General features: G+C 34.9%; 1 protein-coding gene and 1 non-coding gene across 3 annotated transcripts in view; both read left to right on the top strand.

Moving 5' to 3' along the window:
- Nucleotides 1–17,467, top strand: part of ITGB8 (integrin subunit beta 8) — an 80,572-nt gene that overhangs the window by 38,007 nt on the left and 25,098 nt on the right. For both annotated transcript variants that reach the window (XM_023216012.1, XM_023216013.1), the window contains 3 exons: nt 10,719–10,965; nt 12,337–12,502; nt 13,449–13,607. In XM_023216012.1, the coding sequence (XP_023071780.1) occupies nt 10,719–10,965; nt 12,337–12,502; nt 13,449–13,607 (572 nt within the window). The remainder of the gene's footprint in view (nt 1–10,718; nt 10,966–12,336; nt 12,503–13,448; nt 13,608–17,467) is intronic.
- On the top strand, nt 9,034–9,104 carry LOC111545106. Its single transcript, XR_002732342.1, has one exon. It is a non-coding gene; the product is annotated as a small nucleolar RNA SNORD56 (small nucleolar RNA).

Below are 17,467 nucleotides of genomic sequence, written 5' to 3'. Positions count from 1 at the left end.
TCTCAGTACTGGAAAGTTTGAACATTATCCCTAAGCTGTTAACCATGTTTAGCTCTTTTTTTGTGTAATTTGTATCTCCATACAAATATGCCTATTTTTCTAATTGAATGCCAATTTTCAGCAGCTTTTATATAAAGCTTACCATGTATCACTTGCCTCTAGTAAATATGACTACATCCTTAAAATTGTTTTATTCATTTTTAAATTCTTGAGATTTGACAATTATAAGCTGAATTTTATTTATTTATTTATTTTTCTTATGCTTCTTCATGCACACTGAATATAAGCTGCGTTTTAATGTTATAGTTGCCCAACCATCTTTAATGATTTTTTTCTTTTCCTGTTATCCTAATAGGTTTGAGGTCCTAGTTTTTCTGGTCTATATGAGCCTGAGATTACTTCTAACATCCCCAATTTCTTATGCATTTCCATACCCCCAGCAAGACTATAAACTAGAGCCTTTACATTGTTAATCTACCTGATTCTTCAGGATCTTAATCCAGGCCATCGTCCCTTTCAGCACACATGTAATTCCATTATATTTCAGCTTTCATACTCAAATGAGTCTGGAAATACTTCCCAGTTCACACTTGAATTTAAGAGTAAGTTGTTAATATCATCTTTCCTGCAAATCTTTCAGAATTCTCAATACCTGCCTCTTCACTCTTCATTTTCCTTCAACAGGATTTTCAAAACAGCAGAATTGAAAAACCCACACCTTAATATTTACACATGAAGTAAATAGGAATTATATAATAGAATAGAAAAATAATTAATAAACAATCTCTTAGTCTGTTTGGCTGCTATAGCAAAGTACCATAGATTGGGTGGTATACACAACAGTTTATTTTCTCATGGTTCTAGGAGATGGAAAGTCCAAGATCAAGGTGCTAGTGGATTTGGTTACTGGTGAGTAGTCTCATCCTGGCTTGCTATGTCCACACAGGGCAGAGAGAAAGTGATAAAGAGAGAGAACACACATGCACAAGAGTGAGAGAGTGAAAGCTCTCCAGTATCTCTTCTTAGAAGGGCACTAATCCCATCGTGTGGGCTCCATCCTCATGACCTCATCTAAACCTAATCACATCTCCCAGAGACCCCTTATTCAAATACCATCACATTGGAGGTTAGGGCTCCAACATATGAATTTTTCAGAACACAATTCAGCCAATAGCATTTGATACATAAATAATATTTTCAAAAGTCCATGGAATATTTTTAGAAATAAATTACGCTTTAGGCAGGAAAACACAATTCTAAAAATAAAACTGTTCTTATATGCCAATATCTATAAGCATGGCATAATAAAAATTTAAATCAATACAAAATGATAAATAAAATATTAAATAATGGCAAGTTTCAGAGAAGCCTCTCTTAAATAATTCTATCTCCAAGAATAAATTGAAACTCTAGTCCTATAAGCCAATAATAGCAGTAACAAGACTTCAAAATATACGGGTTGTTACTGAAGTTGTTGTTAGGAAAATTCACAACTTTAAGTGATTTTATTATTAAAGAAAAATGAATCCAGATGAACTAAGCATTCAAAGATACAAGAACAAGATAAACAAAACAATTCATAAGAAAAACAGAAAAGAGTTCCTAAATTTAATAACAAAGCAAAATTAATGAAATGCAAAATAGGAAAAAAAGAATAAAATGAATGTATAAATCCAAGAACTTGTTCTCTGTAAAGTCTAATAAAATAGATAAATTATTGGCAAATCTAATTAAGAAAAGAGGACAAAAATCAAATAACCTAATTATATAAACCATAATTATAGAAAAAAGTTCAGAAAGTAGCCTTTAAGAAATATTAAGTATAAAAATCTATGATAAACTGTTTAAATCTTGATAATATAGATAATTTTCTAGGAAAATATGTCTAAAATTGACTCAAGATAGAGAACCCTAAGAAACCCAATATACAAGAAGTTTAAAAAGTTATAAATGTTTATAATTATAAAAATTATAATTACCTCCCTCAATAAGCACTACTCCCTAAAGACATTAGGTCTAAATGCTTTCATGAGAAGGAATGTTTCGTGTTCATTCAAATACTGAAGGAATACATTATCTCTGTGGTATATAAACTCTTATATCACTTTATTGATTGATTGATTGATTGTTGTCATTATTATTATTTTGAGACGGAGTCTCCCTCTGTCACCCAGGGTGGAGTACAGTGGTGCGATCTCAGCTCGCTACAACCTCTGCCTCCCAGGTTCAAGTGATTCTCCTGCCTCAGCCCCCTGAATAGCTGAGATTACAGGGGTCTGCCACCATGTCCAGCAATTTTGTTTTTGTATTTTAAGTAGAGACAGGGTTTCACCTTGTTGGCCAGGCTGGTCTCGAACTCCTGAACTCAGGTGATCTGCCCACCTCAGCTTCCCAAAGTGCTGGGATTTCAGGAGTGAGCCATTGAGCCCGGCCTAAACTATTCCATCACTTTAGAGGATGCCTAGAAGCTACTTAATTATTACAAGGTTAGCATAACCCTATTATCAAATTCTTAATAAAATTTTAGCAAATCAAATTAACTGTATGCGATAAGAAGAACAATATCACCAAACAAATAGACTTAAGCTAGAAAACCAAAGATAGTTGATTTTTGGAATTGCTTTATTTTTATGATGTTAGTTTGCCAAAAAGAGATAAAACATTGCTATCTCAATAGATAACAAAAAATCATTCAATAAAATTTAGTGCCCATTTCTGACAAAACCAGAATTGAAGAATACTCCCTTAGGATATGTTAAAATCCTTCTCAAAAGTATACATAAATATGATTACGTTTTTAAAAATTAAATAAGAGTTATAAACATTTTGAAAAATAAAGCAAAATTATCATGCCGTGGAAAATCCAAACAAATCAAGTAAAACTAACTAATGAATTTTTTTAAATTTTACTCTGGCAGAATATTAAAATATTCAAAAATCAGTGAATTTCCTTTGTAATATTAAATACAATGAAGAAAAATGATCAATTGCGTGATTATCTCATAAAAGCAACCTAGAATGTAAACTGTTTAGGAATAAACTTTTAAAAAAGTATAAGATCTGGGAGGGGAGAGGGATGGCATTGGGAGTTATACCTGATGTAAATGACGAGTTGATGGGTGCTGATGAATTGATGGGTGCATCACACCAACATGGCACAAGTATACATATGTAACAAACCTGCACATTGTGCACATGTACCCTAGAACTTAAAGTATAATAAAAAGTAATAATAATAATAAAAAGTATAAGATCCATGTGCTGCTTAATAGAAGATATGAATAAATGGAGAAGAATTTTATGCTCCTGAATATAATAGCATAATAATGTCAGTTCTCTATAAATATAGTGTATAAATATAACAAAGTCCAAGTGAATCAATAAATGTGAGACAATCAATCCCAATCAAATCTGAATGAAGTTTTTAAAAACACATCTTCACTGAAACTTATTATGCATGTATCTTTGTATATAACCACATATTTCTTTAGCATGCATTCCTGGCAGTAGAAATGCTAGGTCAAATGTATGACAATGTACTTACTTTTTAATGTATATTGTTCCATTATTCACAAAAAAATTCGATATTCTGTTTAGCCTTTCATTAGTCAACCATGTCTGCTTTCATTCTTTTTAATGTCTGCTATTTGTTTAGTCCATTAGCTGTTTTCTTTTGCCTTTTTCCTAGAACTAGAAAGTTTAAACATTTTTCCTAAGCTGTTAATCATCTTCGTCTTTTTTTGTGTGTGATTTGTGTCTCCATACAAATATGCCTATTTTTCTAATTGAATCTTAATTTTTAGCAGTTTATTATATATTATTTGCCTATTATAAATATAAGTATATTCTTTTAAATGTCTTGCTCTTTTTTAAATACACAAGTATGAAAATTATCAGTTGCATTTTTTCTACTGGTATGTCACAAATAATTTATACACTTCAATGAGTTTAGCTTGTTCTTTTTTGTAGATATAATGATGATTTAGTCCTTCTGAGACTGTAAATGAACAGTTCAAAAGTTGGAAAATTGTTTCAGTGCTATAGACAAGCAATGATAGTGATAATGACATAGGAGAAAGCCTGGTAAACTTGAGGAGAATGGAGAGGTGGAATCCACAGGAGTTGGTGACTGATGGGCCATGTGGGACTCCCAGGATCTGGCAAGCAACATAGTGTGGCAGGGAATTCTGCTCCGTATGAATGGAGTGGTGTTGATTTAAACTGGGATGTCTTAAGTTGAGAGAGAGAGACTTAGCTATATGAGGCTGAAGCTCGGGGAGAGATAGGACTTGGAGATAGAAGAGAAACAGGAGACATCAACAGGAGATGGTAAGTGAACGCAGTGGGGAAGAGATCATTTTGGAGCAGGAGAGTGAAAAAAGAGAAATAATTTTATGTCAGTCATTGCAGAGCTTGATTTTATTAAATTTCCTGCTACTACTTGAATTTCTATGTGCAAATTAGCATAATTGTCTAATGTGTGTAAGTCATCTTTCCCACATAGTTGTGAGCTCCGTGTGGCAGAACTAGTTTGTAATCCCCATGTATAGCAAATATTTATTAAATTAAACTGAAAATAAGGTCTTAAAAATGAATTTGACATCAAAGACATATCCGTCTTAGGGCATAATATATAAAGCTAAATTCTGGCAACCCCAGATATATAGAAACATACTCCATGATGTAAAAGTCCTTTTCACCATGAGTTGAATCAGAGTCAAGGGCTTGATATAATGCATACCTAAGTGGAAAATGCATTGAGCTCTTAATATTAACTTTGATTTATCACTTTATTCTTCTCTGATAAAAATGTATGACTTCCAATGTAGCCTCTGTTAAGAATTTTTCAAGAATATATTCACTACATCATATCCTGACTAGGTTTCTTAAAAATGTTAGTAGGACTATATTTTAATTGAATGTTTTAAAAGACATTTAAAAAATGACATTTTCTTTAATTTTCACTTTTTAAATTTTACCTTTTTCTTATTTTCACCTATGAATCTTATGGAAAATGATAACAGAAGTAGATTATTGACCCTAGTTGATGTTCTCTAAGGAAACTGGATATTAACTCTTTAGGAAAATAGGAGAGAGAAGGGAATTCTCTAATTCTAATTTAGAAATAATACAATGTATAGGATAAGGATTAGTTTAACCTATATTTCACTAACTTAAGAAAATGTTTCAAACTCGGTTCATTTTAACAACAGGTAAAAAGAATCTTCTAATTTAGTGTAGATTTAGTAAGATTTTCCAGATATGCCTTACCTCTTTCTTAATTTCAAAATTTAGAAAACAAAAGAGAACTTGCTGGCACACATTCTTCGCTTTATTTCCCACAGAAATTAGGAGATGTACTGGAGTCTGTACCTTGCCATTATAAACTGATCCCATTTGGGGGCCCTTCTCCTTCCACTGCTGAAGTATAATGAATAGAAATTGGCTTATAATTCTTCCACTTACAGTTTTCCACATTTTCTCTTGGTTTTAAAATTTCATCTTATGCAGAATGCTTTTTACTTATCTTTTCCTAGTGTGCAGTCATGTTTGTTGTGCCCAGTACATCAGGGATGCTCACACCATTCTTTGAGTAGTTTAAAAACTCATTTTAACCACTTTTTATTCTTTGTATTCAAACCAATCATTGGCAATAGCTCTAAGTAGGTAATTAACTCTCCCCCATGTCTTCTTTCTAATTCTGTCCCAGACTCACTTCTTCCCTTTAAAGTTAGTAGAAGGAAATGAGGGTCTGAGTCCTTAGAATCTCAAAAGGCACGAGGATAAAGCTTTCCTGGAGATAATATAAGTGGTGGCAGGAACATTTGGGAGCCAGATGATACTGTTTTCCTCTTAGAGAAACTCTGTGAAAGCTCTCCCTACACTGTGGGAAATAATTCTAGATACTGACTTCTTTCTGTGGTAAATATGTGGGCCCTTTGAAATGTTGTACCAAAATGTGCTTCAAATATAGTTTAGCTATAAAACATTTATGGGTGACTATGTATGTGCCAACTACAGAAGCTTCAGAGATGAAGAAACAGTTCTTACCCTAGTGTTGCTTAAAATCTAGTAGTAGTAAGTGATCATTACTAACATATGCATTTACTGTATATGCAATACTATGGTAAATATTTTACATAGATTATCTTATTGAGTAGCTCTTAGCTGCAAAAAAAAAAAAAAAAAAAAAAAAGATAAAGATGCCCAGTCTAGAATCTCATAATTATATGGTAAACACTAAAATGGTGGTATGATCCAGTTGCCATGGAAACACGGGGCGGGGGGGGCCCTCAGCTCAGTTTAGGAAGGAGCAGATTAGTGAGTGGTGTCTTTAACTGGTAATTACACGAAGAAGAAGAGGTTGGGCCACCACAGGCAGAGGAAGGACCACAAGCAGGGCATAGGAGTATGCATTTGTAGGGTGTATATGGGGAAATTAAAGCAGATTTGTTTTGCTAGAGCTAAAGATGTAGACAAGAGTAAGTATTATGTAGGAACTTTGATCTGATGTGTTTAGCCATTGGGTATTGGCCATCTGGTGGAGAGCTGTTGACAAAACATAAGCAATTTTGAATTTTGAAAAGACAGATTTGGTGGTATAGATAATGATGGCAGGAAAATGAAATGATAGAGGTAGACAAATGAAGAGGTTATAGAAATAATCCAGGCAAAAAGACAAGAAGGGCAAGGGTAGATAGGAATGTATCCCAGTATTCTGGCATGCTAGAGGAGTTCAATTGAAATGTTTAACTTGATGAATAATAGGTAAGGAGAGTGAGTGAAAACTAAACTACTAGATTCTCGACTCTTAAATCCTTTACTGGGTCAAAAGTAATGAGTTTGAACTATAATGTTGAAATTAACCTGATTCTACCCTGTGTTGAAATTCTACATTCATAAAGGTAAAAAAAAAAAGAAGGAAATGTTATGGTCGGCCCCAAATTATAGTCAATTATAACTATTTTCCCCAAAGTTGGCCTTACCTATGTTTAGTGGTAAGAATTGATTGTTTAATATAGGAAAAATTGGTGAGATAATGTGATTCGAATTCCAAAAAAAAAAAAAAAAAAGGAAAATTAGATAGCTCTGCATTCAGAAGAACTGAATGATATTTTAAAGCCATTCACATAAACACACACCCAAATAGATTCTTCACATTTACTTGTATTCCAAAAACAGAAAACTATTGAAAAGAATGCAGTATGGCAGCAAAGTACATAAACAAAAAAGCAAATGAAGCATCACCAGAATTTTGTTTTCTGTTGTAGAAACTTAGGTTACTTTCTGAGACTGGCAAATAAAGATACCAGAAATGTAAAGCAATAATTACTTTTATCTTCAACACCCAAATCCCCTAAAATGACAAGAACAGCTATAATTAAGTTAATGTGAAATTAAAAAGGGAACACTGACATATCGTCTATTAATATTCAATATAAACATTAACCCATGGTACCTTACAACTAAAAATATCTGGAGAGCACCTGCCAGGTTAAGTTTAATTTTTATATAACAAATCCAGTTGCATATAACTGTTTAATAATTCCTGATAGCTGGAATAGCCCAGATAGTTGTAAAGTATTAATAGAAATATATTCAACAGGGCTTGTGCAAAATTAATAAAATTCTTTAGGTAAAATGGCTTTGAAAATCATATATTGTGCTTGAGGAGGAGTGAATGTGGGAGGGAGTTATTGTAGTGGGGCTTGTCCTACTTGGGAGGAAGGAGGAAAAGTGAGGAGCAATCATTCCCCTTCCCTTCCCTCTCCTCCCTAAAATTCCCAGGCTCTTTGTTTAAAACCAATGGATATTGCCATTAAGCATGTGATGAAACTGAGGGTGCGGTCCCTGTCAGGGCAGAGATCCATGGTCTATCCGGATATTTCTGCTGTCCTTTTCATATAGCCACGTCCCCATGCCAACTAGAGTTCCTTTGGTAATAATTCTGAAACCACTGATGGGAAGTGGAGATTTTCCTGGAAACCCTGACATGGCTCATAGTACTTCATTAATTAAATCATTTCCAGGGTCTCTCTGAGCCCCTGTTTTGTACCCTATTCCATTTCTCCTCCAAAATTATGCCCAGGCATCTTGTCCAAAATAGTTTATAAGTGACTGTACGATGAGATCACGTACAAAGGTTAAGTGGGGACGTTAACTAGGGACACAATATCCACAGTGCCACAAAAAGGTATTTCTATGTCCTCTTACTGTGGAATACTGATGCCTAGGACACCTGCTCCCAAGAGTTTTCTCCTTTATTTATAATTATACAATCCAAAGCCAACTTGAGAGCATATTATGAGGAACATCTCAAACCGATGGGCATGACATGGTAATCCAAGCTTGACCCCTTTGGTTTCCTCCTTATCAAGCAGAGCACGATTTGGGGTCAGCCTATCTAGGTCTATTTACCTTGAATTGACTACTTAAAACTAGACTCTCACAGCAAGCTCAGGGGTCTCGCAGTGTAAAAATATTGATTATTATTCTTGCCAGCAATTACTAAAAGGCCTGTGTATGGAAATACTCTCTTTTCCTCTTTATTAGAAACTTCTCTGCTGAGGCCTCAGCTGACCCCGGTATACGTGCTAAGGTCAGAATCTATAGAATCCAAAATCAAGGCACAGCAGCCAACACTCTCACACCCCAAACATTTGGCAGTGCTTTCTCACAGTCTTCTTCTTTGCTGAGGCCAGTGAGACCAGAATTTGCTTGCTAGGCTATGAGCAGCTGGTTTCAGCTGAGCGCCTTTGTGTGGCTAGCATTTGGTTGGAGGGCCCTGAATAGCTTACCTCCAAGGACTGTGCCTTTGCTGATGCCACACAGGCTCTGGTTGTTTGCTGAGGTCACCAACCCATACCTTTGCTGGGTCCCTGGCACAATATGCTGACCATCTATTACATCTAGCAATACCTCTGAAAACAGCCATTCATCTTTAGACAGAGCCACCATAAACTGCAACGATTCACCAACATAAAAATACCATAATACCATGTGGCCAGTTTACAAAAACAATCTTTTTTAAATCTACAAAGATGGCAATACTTTTCATCAACAGCAGTTCACCTAGAGAGAGTCGACATTTTGGGTCTGAGTGAAAAACAAAAAACACTGATCCACACATCAAGGTTCAAGTCCCTCTCCCAGTAGTGCTGAATTTCTACTTCTCATCAATCTGGCCCAGTGTACCAGGGGCTAACATTCCCCTGAATTTAATTTCTCCACTCAAATTGCAGAACACTGCCACAGGAACGGGTCTTTCTGTCAACAGAAGCCCAAAAGCAGAGCAGAATGTAGGATATGCTCTCTGGAGGCAGCCTAACTTCTGAAGGCAAGGGATGAGAGAATGGACTGGGCTGGGCCACGCATGCTCTATTTCTCCTTTCAAATATGGGCCAAAACCCAGGAGCGTTACACTAAAGGGGTTGCCTGCACAAAAAAAAGCAAATTGGGAATGAGTAGGCCCTTTCTCCCATAATTATTATTATATACCAGCAAAACCTTATTATTTTGAATACAGTAGGTAATTTGGCTGAAAAACATCTGATTTGTGAAATAATTGAAAAGAAAATATTGCTATTTTATACTAACACCAAAAATATAATTTGATAAATTAGAAGGTTCTTTAAGTAAATTATGTATACAAAAGATGTTTATTTTAAAAATGTCTTCCATTCAGACTATTCTTATGGAAAAATAATGACTTAAAAAGCATTTGCTTAATAGTTTCAAAAAGTAAAATTTACAAGTTATGAATTGCTTACATTTAAATAGATGCCTTTTCACCATGTACTTTAAATTAAAAGTAGAGGTACCAACTCTATAGAGGGTTGGGGGGATAACCCCGGTCCTTATATCTAATAGTAATATGACAGAGAACTAAATAAAATTGTAGTTCCCTGCGGGGACTCCCAACATCTGTCCTTGTGGCAGCCCCCTCTTCTCATCCAGTTGTTCTGTCCACAGTGGGTGCCTCACTCATGGGGCCCCTCCTCAGCATGTGAACACCCACTGTGTGTTGGACAAATGCTGACCCCTACCTGCCCCAGATCCTCCATGTGGCACTGCAGGGCACCATTCTTTAGCCCACTGTCTCATTCCTTCTCTTGGCTAACTGATGGGAAGAATCTTATCAATTAACTAGTGACGAAGTACTAATTATTTTGAATAACTTGCTGTACTACACAGTACTAGAGTTTTCTCATCTCCTGTGTAAATACACTTTAACCCAAAAGAATGAATTTATACCTTCATCCAATAAGAGATCATTTTAAAAAATATACCTTCCTAGTTTTCCTCAAGTCATTCCACAAGTACAGCCCCCTCACTGTCTTGAGATAGAATGCCGCTTGCTTGTTTGCACTGTGTTTTTCTAGCTACTAAGGCAATGGAGGTTCATATAATGATACGATACCCTGTAACATTTATATAGAGCTGGCACATTTGTTATTATCCCTATTCAGCCTATAGAATTGTGGGAAATGAACTGTAGGATTTGGGACTAATAAATTGGTATGATTTTCAAATTGCGTTATAATTATACTACAATAGTAATTATACTACAATTATTATAATTATACCAGAATATTCCAAAATTTATGTGCACATTTGTGATGATTGTGCTAGGTGCTAGAATGTGACTAATTTATTGAGAGCTTATCCTGAAAAGTTTAAAATGAAGACTACATGATGTTTTTCTTCTATTGAACTAGGAGCTGAAGCTAATTTTATGCTGAAAATTCATCCTCTGAAGAAATATCCTGTGGATCTTTATTATCTGGTTGATGTCTCAGCATCAATGCACAATAATATAGAAAAATTAAATTCCGTTGGCAACGATTTATCTAGAAAAATGGCATTTTTCTCCCGTGACTTTCGCCTTGGATTTGGTTCATACGTTGATAAAACAGTTTCACCATACATTAGCATCCACCCCGAAAGAATTCATAATCAATGCAGGTATCTAGGGTTTGATGAGGGTATGCTAAATTAATTTTTTGCTTATAAAATCTCGCTTTGTTTTTAATGTAAAGAACTCACCAAGTTTTATATTTTTGTCTTATAAAATAAGAATAAAAATATTTGGTGAGGTGGGAAAGTTTGTTCATATCTGAAAACTTCTGAGACGACCTGTAGATTGGGCTTTTTATTTTCTATTTCTTTAAATATTTAGTTAGTTTTTATCACCAAAAACAAACAAACAAACAAAAAACCATGCCTAATGTTAGTAGCTTTGAATGAAGCTTCAATAGTTAGGCTGCCATGTATATAAATACCTCTTTGGAAATGTTGTATTTTTATGCTTTGATTGCTCCAAAATTGCTGAATTATGATTTGATACATTTCAAAGAGTTTGTGCCAACACGTCATCTATCTCTCCAATACTGTACTGTGACTGAGGATAATTATGTTGCCTATGATGTGACTACAAAGAAAGCTCAGCTATCACAAAAAAGTGGGTCAAAAGATGAGAATTTGACGCTTAGAAAGAGCCTTTTTTCTTATCATTTTAGAATTCTTATTCTAAATAACAGATGTCCCACTATGAAAGAAGAATTAACTTTAAAAATACAAGTGTCTCACACAATATTGCCATTAGCCTGTTGAATTTTCAGAAAAATAAATCCATTTGGATCTTTTTTCATAAAAGACTTTATCTTTCTTGCTTCTACCAATTCCTTAGATTACCTTAAAATATACATTCCAATTTACCAAAACAGCTCTGTCATCTGTTGTACCAGAACAGGATTGATGCATCCACTAATGGAGTTTCATAAGCCTTCTTGAAGTGAATGTACCAGAGGAATCATTCTTACTTTCTGGATATCATGGATTCTCAAAATAATTTTAATGAATTTTGATTGTTCATCAATAATTCCACCAAGCATCATTTTAAAAATTAGTGCAGTATTAAAAAACAAACAGTATTATCGTATTTCAACTAAATTCCTCAAAAGCATTTTCCAAAAGTGTTTCTCAGCTGTTCAATGATAAGAAATCACTGCACATTCTTGTATTTACCTTAAAAATTCACAGTGCAGATTAAATATTGAAAGCGCTTAACTGTCCTATATTAACAAACACGTTTAATCATCTTTATTTTTTTGAATGCCAACTGCTTATAGTCTTATTTCCTACTTGCAAAGAAATGATCATCAATATTGAACTTCTCTCTAATCTTATAAGCACAGATTTTTGTCTTATAAAATTTCCCTGGCACAAAAGAAATACTCCCTTTTCACACAACTGTACAATTTTACTGTTAAGTATTCTAGAATGCTTAAGAAAGAAGAGCAAAATAAACTTTACACTTCTTCTTTTCCCATATAGTGACTACAATTTAGACTGCATGCCTCCCCATGGATACATCCATGTGCTGTCTTTGACAGAGAACATCACTGAGTTTGAGAAAGCAGTTCACAGACAGAAGATCTCTGGAAACATAGATACACCGGAAGGAGGTTTTGACGCCATGCTTCAGGCAGCTGTCTGTGAAGTAAGACATTTCACATTATTAAGTGTTTGCTAAGATGCAAAACTTTCAAAGGATTTATAATTTTTGTTTTCTCTTTGATTTGAGGAGTGAAAACATAGTGTAGAAGAAAACATATCTTACTATCTCTTACTCCTCAACAAGGTGATTCATTTTGGTATGTGTTTGGGACAGAGGGGCTAAATTTGGGGAGGGATTTAAATAGGAAAAGATAAAAGGGAAGGAAAAGGTTATGCACCTGAAAATTCTTTCCAAAAGGGCTTCTTCTCTCATGCGCCACACTCTAAGGAGGAACTAGAAGTAGATTGTTGCCCTCCTCACTTCAGCTTATTCGCCTCCTTTTTGTTTTTGTTTTTTTTTTGTTTTGTTTTGTTTTTTTTGAGATGGAGTCTCGTTCTGTCTCCCAGGCTGGAGTGCAGTGGCGCGATCTCGAATCTCGGTTCACTGCAAGCTCTGCCTCCCGGGTTCACACCATTCTCCTGCCTCAGCCTCCCGAGAAGCGCCCGCCACCACACCCGGCTAATTTTTTTTTTTTTTTTTTTTTTTTTTTTTTTTTTTTTATTTTTATTAAATCAGGGGTTTTTCCTTTTTAGCCAGGGTGGTCTCGATCTCCTGACCTCGTGATCTGCCCACCTCGGCCTCCCAAAGTGCTGGGATTACAGGCATGAGCCACCGCACCCGGCCTCTCCTACTTTTTAATCTGTCTTATTCTTCCTCCACTGGAACACTAAAAATCTCTAGCCAGGAACCAGTGTGGTTACATGGCTGTGGGAAAATAGAGGATGTACAAATGAAAGTTAAAGCTATTTATGCAGCAGCGTTGTACCCATGCACATTGTTCTAGCCTGACTTAATGTTCATCGACTCAAACATGATGTTTACTTGAGGTAAAAACCACAGTACAGATCTATGTTATTGTACAAAGTCTAATTACATGTTTATTTTTAAGAGTCATATTGGATGGCGAAAAGAGGCTAAAAGATTGCTGCTGGTGATGACAGATCAGACATCTCATCTTGCTCTTGATAGCAAACTGGCAGGCATAGTGGTGCCCAATGATGGAAACTGCCATCTGAAAAACAACGTCTACGTCAAATCAACAACCATGGTAATGTAGCAGTAGCCCCTTACTAGATATGACTCTTTTGGCTAAAGTACAGTTTTAAATTGGCAACTCCGCTATTTTTGTACCAGGAAATTACCTAAAAAAGAAACAAGGCTAAGCCATGAGAGAGAATTTATGGAACAGTGCAATCTATAAATACTGATCAACAAAATATATGAATTAAACACTTTGACAATTTCTAGTAGCTATCTCTTTGATGAATGACAAAGCACAGTATAATTTTTTAAAATAAAAATGATACAAGATTTTACTTTTTATGTAATTCTAGGACAAGGGAAAAAAGTACACCTTTGCTTTATACAAACAGACCAGTTCTACAGGGTCGATATCTACAAACATTTTAAGGAGGAAGCCTCACAGTACAGTAGGGAGAAACTAAATAGAAACCGAGGAAAGAAGACAAGAGAGTAAAACAAAGCAGGCTTTCTCTATTTTGTACCTTACTTCTCTCTGCATCTTATCTATTTAAGGTCTATTTTTAAATGACTATCTGGCTTGCTTCCTGAGGGTTAGTATAAGCTCTGAATCATATATTTAATATAATCACCTAGAACCATATCTTCCCTGGCATTATCTAATTCTAATTGTGAAGAATCAACAGCCCAAAGCATCATTTACTTCTGACGTTGACACTTATTTATATATTCTTGCATATGTTAAAACAGAACCTCTCCAACTTTCTCAGTTCAGGAGACCCTAGTCGCTCAGTGGTTTTATTCCATGACACTCATGGGTCAAAAGAAATACCTAATAGTTCTGTTTTTTAAGTGGTTAAGTCCAAATAGCTCAACTATTTTTGTCTTAACAACTTAGTAGCTCCTTAAAAATAATACAAATGTATCAAACGTAGAGAGACATGTTTCAGTTTTAGTAAGTAACTTACGAAGAGAAATTTTCAAATCCTGAAATAAGATTGGTCATCACTACCCTGATTTCTTCTTCCATGTTGATTTTCAAGTTGACCAGCTCGGCAAAGATTAATGTCATTTAAAAGAATAAGACCGAATGTAATCTTAAAACTATGAACTCCCTCCAACTAGTTCTTCATTGGTACCTGATACATGCTGAATGTCACTGTATTTCTCTTGAAGATTTAAATTATTTCCTGCCACCCTTCAGAGTGTGCTGCAGTGCACCAAGACACCCCACACACAGTTTGGGAATCACAGTATCAGAAGCATGAAAATTATGCTGAAATTTGTGTGGTTCCCATGGGTAAATTTTAAACAGATCGCCAGTCCATCTGCAAAACCCTACCAGATATGTTGAAATTCTAGAGTGGCAATTGTATTGCCATTTGAAACAAGTTCAACCCTTGGTCATTTTAGTTTCTTGAAAGTAGTATCAAAATATAAACATTTTAAAAGGTAACTAGAGATTGAATTCAAAAATTCAAGAATTGGAGTTATTCCAATAGTGTCTTTCCCTAATTCTCTTCTACTCAGCCTTATTTGACTTTGACAGACCCACCTACTTCTACTTAGTCATTTCTTATCTACACTTCCTTCTATTTACCCTCTTTTGATCAGTGGTAGAGTTCTAATTTATTTATTGGGGAGTAGGAGAGGGTATAGGAAGAATTATTCTATTGTGAGACAAAGAGACGGTTTTTATTTTTTAAGAAGAAATAACAATGACAGTATTCTCAAATTGTATTATTCTTTTGAAGTTTTGCCAAGTCATTGAAGTCATCTCTCCATAATTGTATTTGAAAGGATACTATTGCTCATCTAGGGAGGATTTCTTAGGCAAAGAGATGCTGTAATAATTTCAGACATATACCATGTTATAGAACCTTATGGAAAAAAGTTATAAGTCCAGTCGAATTTTAGATAGGGCTTGGATTCTTATGATATCAGGAAATTGGATGATTACATCAATAACTTATTTTACCTTCTTGGTCATTGTTCCCAGTATTTAAAGGAATGACCCTTCCACATGTCACTGCTGTAGTATATTAAGTAATCCAAGGAATAATGTGTTTGTTAACACCTTAGAAGGATACTTTTATTTTATTTACCCCAGGTCTTTGTTTTAAGGGATTATCTTCCTAAAAATTCTCATTCCCTTCATTTGTAGGGTCACTGCCTACATGTTAGGTAAAAGAAGCTGAAGCATTTTGATTGATCCTTTGACCATGAATTTATATATTCAAGATGTGCTACTGCTTTGGAACCTTCTGTATTGAAAGCTACCTTGACTTTGACTCTAGGCATATTTATTTGTGCGTTTTAAAATGACCTCTATCCTCCCCTATTTGGCCATTATGGAGGAATTTTAAATTTTGTATAAGACAAGTAATCAAACACTTTGCTTCTTGGCTTTATCTCCAGCAGCCGATGCCAGTAATGTTGAATGCTATCTGAGCTTCTTGGTTCAAGACTCTGAACCAAGATTCTTGGGCTTTGTAATTATAAAAGGAAATAATTGATTTAAAAAACCCTTTATACGTCTAAATTACATGGGACAGAGTTCTGTTGCTTATATTTCCTGAAGGTCAATGTGAAACCTAGACTAATAAAAACTGCCATTTTACTGAGTATGTATTCAACTGAAAGCACTACAGCAATCACTCTGCATACAATATCAACTTTATCTTTACAACAACTCTATAAGGTAGTTACAATTAGCCTGCTTTTACAAATAGAGGGACTGAGGGTCAGAAAAGCTAAGTAAGTTGCCTGAGGATAAACAGCTAAAACATTAATAAATTACAGAGCTGACCCCAATCCGTCTCAATCTTATATTAAAACCTGCATTCTTTGCCACAGTCTGTCGACTGAAACGTAGAAGAAAAAGAAAAATAATGTTCTTGTTGTCGTTTCTTGTCTTTCTGGTTGCAGTCTTACTTATGAAAGTATAACCAGATGATTTGACTTGCATAAGTTATAAAACACTATATAATATAAAATAATTTATATTTATACGTTGTGATATGTGTATATGGTTCTGGCAAATGATGTTACACTATTGAATACATTACATTTTCCACTGCTTTTTCTTCAAGATCAAGTGCCAGAATAAAAAAACTTTAGCAGTAATATAGTTTTATAATTTATCCGGTAATAATGACAATTTGAAATGTGACATTCTTTCTAAAATGGCAGATGTTAATACAAAAATTATTAATGGTGTAGTAGATTATTAATACTTAGGGTCTGGAATTTCACCCTGTCTCCCCACCCAGCTTCTCCAGGGTTATTTCCATGATTAGTCAGAGCCCTCCCAGAAACTGATTACCCACCCCTTGGTGGAGGCCAAGAATAGCATGAAGGTCTTCAGTAACAATGAAAGGACACCAAGGAACAAGTATGTGGAGGTCATCCAGTGAATCTTATCAATGGGATTTTCAGATGCTGATGTGACTCACAGTTTTAAACAGCGAGATTCAAATTGGCAAGATCCTACCACATTCCTATTGCATGTACAAGTGCATACCATATATTCACTAGTATTTACTGGTTTAGGCTTAGTGTTTTTCCATGCAGCCTTTTATATGCCTCATCACATTATGGCCAGTGATTCTTTATCCCTGCTATCATATATCTTCTCAGAATCCCCTTACTGCTGGCTTCATAGTTGGTTCTTTTTCCTGCAGGTTCATTTTGATAGACTAGCTGCTGAGTAGATCAGCATCTTATAGTACGGAGGCAGAATTGCAGAAGGCCTATTAGGCATTACAGAACAGTTTTGCTTTCTTACTGGCAAAAATAAAAATAGTCAACACTGTGCCTCTCCTCATGTAACTTTAACATGTACTTGACTTTTAAGTATGCCATTTAGGAAGCTTTCTTTTTACTATGAATCTTAACTACTTGGAATTATACTTAATTTTTCCAGGA

Source organism: Piliocolobus tephrosceles, chromosome 8, assembly GCF_002776525.5.
Source record: "Piliocolobus tephrosceles isolate RC106 chromosome 8, ASM277652v3, whole genome shotgun sequence".
Classification (NCBI taxonomy): domain Eukaryota; kingdom Metazoa; phylum Chordata; class Mammalia; order Primates; family Cercopithecidae; genus Piliocolobus; species Piliocolobus tephrosceles.
This window is presented reverse-complemented; position numbering and strand designations above follow the sequence as displayed.